The sequence below is a fragment of the Mycosarcoma maydis genome, chromosome 13 (genome assembly GCF_000328475.2).
Source record: "Mycosarcoma maydis chromosome 13, whole genome shotgun sequence".
In the NCBI taxonomy this organism is placed as follows: domain Eukaryota; kingdom Fungi; phylum Basidiomycota; class Ustilaginomycetes; order Ustilaginales; genus Mycosarcoma; species Mycosarcoma maydis.
The window spans coordinates 311,249-317,102 of record NC_026490.1 but is presented as its reverse complement, the minus strand read 5'-3'; the positions used below and the strand labels follow the sequence as shown (position 1 = coordinate 317,102).

Sequence of the window (5,854 nt, the reverse complement as noted above, 5' to 3'; positions counted from 1 at the left end):
CCTTCCGCGCACTCCGTCGCACTTCATGGACTCCACGCAAGCTCTCTCAGTCCGGTGCATCGTTACTCGTCGACTTTGACCCTAACCTTGCAGCTTCTACTGGTTCTACCACCTCGAGCATCGGCTCACTCGCCGGCAGCACATCGCTGCCAAGACCCTCGACCGCTTCGAGGATTCCCTCTCTTGGTCGCACTGCGTCTTCACAACCCCGACTTGGTGACGCCCTTCTAGGCCAGCGCAAAGTCAGCGACTCCTCATCCCGGTCTGTCACCCTCACTTCGTCTGCATCCAGCTCTGCCCTTGCCTTCCCTGCACGTGCCGACTCGCTCTCTCGCGCCTCGCGCCTCGCAGCCAATCCATCATCCGCATCCATGAGCTCCAGCAATTCGGTCACCAGCCTCTCTTCCCTGTCACGTTCCACCAGCGGGGCCATGGGACCACCACAACTTACCACCTCACAGTCGGCCAATTTCTTTGCGCGCAAAGCCAACAACGCCGCTCAAGCTGCCCTTTCAAGCCACGGCGCGACCCATCAACCTCACATCTCGCCGTCCCTCACCGACTTTGGACCTACTTTTGGTGCTGCCCTCTTTGACGACGAAGATCGATTAGCAGCACACCAACACGCCGACAATGCCACACTCTGCAGCAACACCAGCATCGCAGAGGCCGAAGAGCACGACGAGGGTGCTAACACACCTCAAGCCACGTCAGCACCCTTTCCTGACTCGGATACACGTAGGCCCTCCTTGTCCGCTGCAAATCCAATTCATATGCGTCTGGCTCTGCGCGAGTCGCCCAGCCTTTCGTCGCGCTTCTCCAATTTCTCCAGTGCGCTTGCCACCCCAGAAGCGTCGGACGATCCTAGCAAGGTACTCAGTCGATCCGCTGCTGCTCAACGATCCGTCGGTGGAGAGGGCAGCAACAGTCTAGGTATCGGCCTTCCTGATCTTGCCTCAGAGGCTCGCAACAGACATGCAGTCGTTCAAACTCCAGAAAAATTTGGCTTGCAGAACCGCACTCCAAGTGGCACGCCTCGTGTTTACGACCGGGCCGGACAGATCGGCATCGGCGAGCTGGCCACACCTCGTTGGAATTTCCCATCCACCGCACTGCCAAGCTGGAAGATCAATGCAGACGCAACACCGCTGTCGGCCTCCAAAACGGCACAGCGTCGCAATGTCAGTGGAGCTCTGACCGACGACGGAATTGCACCGGAACCAATCAGCACTTCTTTGCAGGAAAGCCATCGATCTGCGCTGCAGCAACATATCAATGTTCCAAAGTCGGATGGCCCACAAGCGCATCTGCGACGAGGCGAAACGACACGCCATTCGCGCTCCATCTCCTATTCTTCAATCAACAACATGCAGCGCAATGCGCTGCGCGACCCTAGCGAACCGCTCACCACCGTTTCCACCAGCCCATCCGTGCCAGGTCGACGGATGCCGATCGGCGGCAGCCAGTCTCTTCATGCGTTGGCGCGGGACCACCCGGACAGGCAGTCCGAATTCATGGCCGAACTCGATGGGCTTGCCGCGAGCATTGGTGCTGCTCCCGAGAGTCCATCCTTCTCCATCAGCGCACGCACCGAATCGGGTTACAGCATCGTCCAACCCGAATCAGAGGACGCGTCTCTAGCACTGTCGGTGAGCAACGCGTCTCATTCGGATGCCCATGCAGACAAAGCTGAAAGTTCCTCGGCCATCGGCGACCTCTCGTGGTCGGCAGGCGAGACTGGGCCGTTTGACTCTGGGGCAACTGGTCTCGGCATCGAAGGTTCCAAGTCCATGACGTTTGGTGATCTTAACTTTGGCAACGGCATCGGCGACGACGAGTGGCGCCAGAGCTTTGATCTAAACGCGGCTATTACTGATCTACTTAACGATCACGACGAGCTTCATCGACGCAGGCAGTTAAGGGACAGGGCAGCGTCGGATGCGTCCGAGTTAGGCTTAACGGCAGCCTCACGAGCATCTGCTCGTTTCAGGGCGGAATCCTTGAAGCGTGGAATTGACGAGTCTGCAGACGCGAGCCGGGCGCACCCGGCTTCTGCTCGAATCGCTTCCACTGCTCCATCGGACGGTCCGCGTGGAGCTACCGCATCAGCGCGAAGGGAACGCCTGACAAGCAACGGTGCACCCGCTCTCAGCTCCAGCTCGGCAGTCACATCCGGTACTAACTCGGTCGCGCCTAGTACGCCCAGACTGTCTCGGAACAGCGCGTCGTTTCGCAACAAGCGAGCATCGTCGGCCAGCATCGGCCAATCGCTTCTGCGAGGATCCGTTCCTTTCGGTCATGCAGACGAATACGAGAGCCGTCTCAACTCTCGCGAGGACGCTGCTGCCGACGCGCTTCGCAAGCTCGATGGGCTTGGCAGCACGCCGAGGGCAAGTCGCGAAGTCAAGACTGACACCAAAAGCCCTCGCACGAGTCGTGTTTCGTCACGACCTGGCAGTGCGGGACGAAGGACATCGGCCAACAGCAGTCGAGCCTCTTCGCCGGCTTCTCGCAATCGACGGTCGAGCAACTACGATGCATCATCGCGCACCGGCGACAAATCTAGGCCATCGGAAGATGCGACAGCCCGGAACAGCTTGCGAGCTTCTAAGCTGGTCACGCGTGTACGCACCACCGATGACGCATCCAACTCGTCTCCCAACACCTCGGGAGATTCGATCCGCACTTCGATCTACTCGAGCCCACGTCTACGTCGATCGCAGCTGCCGCCACTTCCACAGAACGAGATCACACAGGGCTTGCGTAGGGTCTCGGCAATTCAAAGCAACAACGCCAAGGATGTGTCTGCTTCTGCCAGCCCGCTTCTCGGAACCCCCGTGATCACTCGCAGCATCTCCCGCACCAAGCGCATGAGCGGCAACGGCGACGCCTCTGGCATTGCATCGGACACGAACCGCTTCGATGCTGCTGCCGGTGTCTACGAAGACCCTGACGCAAGCCGACATGCTGCTATCCCGCCTGTCCCTCCTCTGCCCAAGGTGTGGGAAGGGTCTCGGTCAAGCTCGCTCACGTCGGAAGCATTCCGAACTGTTTCGGCAAAAAGCCCGAGCATCAGTGCCAGCCATAGTTTTGTCTCGACCGTCAGCGGTTGTGAAAACAGCGACAAGTTGCCCACGCCTAGATCGCCGCTCAGCCCGCGCATCCAGGATCTCGCCGAGATGGCTGCGCTCGCCGTGCGCAAGCCAAGCACTAGCATGCTGAGCGACAATGTCTCTCGTGGCTCGTCGACCAATGACGTCTCGATGCAATGTGCTACAGCAGAGCCAGTCGAAGAGATGCTGGCCTCGTCGGACGCTGCTCCGGTCCAAGATGCGAGCTCCAACGCATCAGATGCAGCCGCTAACGGAGATGTGTCTACGACATCCTTGCCCAGGTCCAGATCCAGGTCCAGCGTGTTACGTCGTGCTAGCGTTGCATCTCTCGGCAGACTGATACGGACATCGCAGAAAGACAGGGATGCGGATCGATCCTCTGTCGACTCAGGCTCGCAGTCTGTCGTCGCCTCTGGAGAGCCTGGCATCAGTCCCAAAGCAAGACGCACTCCATCCTTTTTTCAGCGAACACCCAAGTCAAGCGACAGTTCTTCGATCACAGACTCGAACACGCAAGACAGCGACCGCCTTTCACGCAAGTCCTTCTTGGGCATCGCTGGTGGTTTGCTGAGCCGTTCAGGATCACGACGACACGCAGTGGCGAGCAACGCCGACGCTGCAGCTGCCAGTCCAATCACCGCTCGCGCTCCAGAGACGGGCTCTGCCCAGAGTGCTTCGCAATCAGCTTCTACTCCGGTACGCAGACGCGGACAGTCGAACGCTTCTGCCAGCACTAACTCGGTGCACAAGCCACTGGCGGCTGGCTCGACCCCACACGAAACCCGGAGCACGACGAGGGCAGACAATGGAGTCCTGGCCACCTCCAAGAATGTGTCGGCGCAGACCCCCTCACGTCCTACAAGGATTACTGCTGCTAGCGGTATGCCCTCGTCCAGTCCCAGCATTGGTTCTCGTACCGTTTCTCCCACAAAGTCTGCCTCGCTTTCGAGCCGCATTCCTCGTGTCGCTACCATGAAAACGATTCCCCGGTCCACAGCAGCTAGCACGGCATCCTCTGAGGTGAGTGGAAGCGTGATTCGAGCTGCTGCTGCCGCATCCTCGTCGATTCCAACCAGTAAATCGCACCATCCATCGCTGGCAGCCAGCATGGGCATGGTCGTACCGGTACAGCCAGTCGACGACGACGATGCTAAGTCGGTCGCTGGCTCTGACACGACGGTTGGCACAAACAAGAATAGCCAGGCGTCGACCAAAGTAGCACCGTCTCCCAACACCGCTCAAGTCTCGAGCAGCTTGGTGCCTATCCTCAATGCATACGCAGCAGCAAAGACGCCCGCCGAGATTGAAGGCGTGCTGCGACGAGCCCGCATTGCTGCCTACTCGTCCAACCTGTCTCCCAGCGACCGAGAGGTACTCAACAGTCTTGCGGACCGAAAGGATCGGCAAAAGAGGGACGTAAGCCCATCTTCGTCTGCTGCAGCCAGCGGCAGCAAGGCCGATGCGCCGGCTGGTCGTGCGACCAAGCCCAGTACGTCCGGCCAAAAGGGGGCGACACCCGGCCAGCCCGTTTCAACTAGCTCTGCAACTCCTTTGTCCAATGGAGCTAAAGCGCCCTCGCCAGCCTCTACGGTAGGCAGCGTTTCGGTACCAGTGCGAAGAACACGTGCCTCGCTCAGTACCACCTCGGCTGTCGCACGATCCACCAAGACGAGCGCGCTTCAAACAGCAGTGAGTGAACGTCTGGCCAAGATCAACAGCAGTTCCACCAGCTCTACGCTCGCACGTCGCAGTCCGGCATCTGGCGAAGCGGCCGGATCCGACGTCTCGGCTCGAGCTACACCAATCCAGGACGAAGAGGAGCGTCTGGGCGACAACGAGATGGAAGACTACATCCGACGTCAGCAGGCGCGCAAGCTCGCCGCTGGTGTGTCCCAAGCGGACCTGGACAAGATGCTCGAGTTCCCCGAGCCGGTTGCTCCGAGCCGTCAGCTGTCGCCCCGTCAGGCCGAAGTCATGTACGGCAACAAGATGTCGGACTTTGAGTTGCAGGAGATCTTCAACTACACCGAGATCTTCTACTGCGGCCAAAATGCGAAGCGCAAGCACATGGCAACGGTGGAGAAATCCGATCAGAATCATGGGTTTGACGACGAACGTGGCGACTACAATGTGATCAATCGGGATCACTTGGCGTTCCGGTATGAGATCATCGACCTGCTTGGGCGCGGATCGTTCGGGCAGGTGTTGCAGTGTCGAGATCACAAGACGGGCAAGACGGTGGCGATCAAGCTGATCCGTAACAAAAAGCGATTCCACCATCAAGCGCTGGTGGAAGTGCGCATTCTTGAGAACCTCACAAAGTGGGATCCGGACGAGCGGTACAACGTGATCAAGATGACGGAATCGTTCCTGTTCCGCAACCATCTGTGTATCGCGACCGAGCTTCTCAGTATCAACTTGTACGAGTTGATCAAGGCCAACAACTTTGCCGGGTTTACGACGAATCTTATCCGCCGATTCACGTCGCAGGTGCTTCAATCGTTGATTTTGATGAAGAATCACCGCATCGTGCACTGCGATTTGAAACCCGAGAACATCCTGCTGTGTCATCCGCGCAAATCGGGCATTAAAGTGATCGACTTTGGCTCGAGTTGCTTCGAAAACGAAAAGGTATACACGTACATTCAGAGCCGATTCTACCGTTCACCCGAGGTGATCTTGGGGATGAACTATCACACGGCGATTGATATCTGGTCGTTAGGATGTATCATTGCCGAGCT

The 5,854-nt window shown here is 58.5% G+C and overlaps 1 protein-coding gene across 1 annotated transcript in view; it reads left to right on the top strand.

Moving 5' to 3' along the window:
• Nucleotides 1-5,854, top strand: part of UMAG_15015 (uncharacterized protein) — a gene marked incomplete at both ends in the record, with an annotated part of 6,665 nt that continues 811 nt past the window's right edge. The window contains one exon of the mRNA XM_011392727.1: nt 1-5,852. Within this exon, the coding sequence (XP_011391029.1) occupies nt 1-5,852 (5,852 nt within the window). The remainder of the gene's footprint in view (nt 5,853-5,854) is intronic.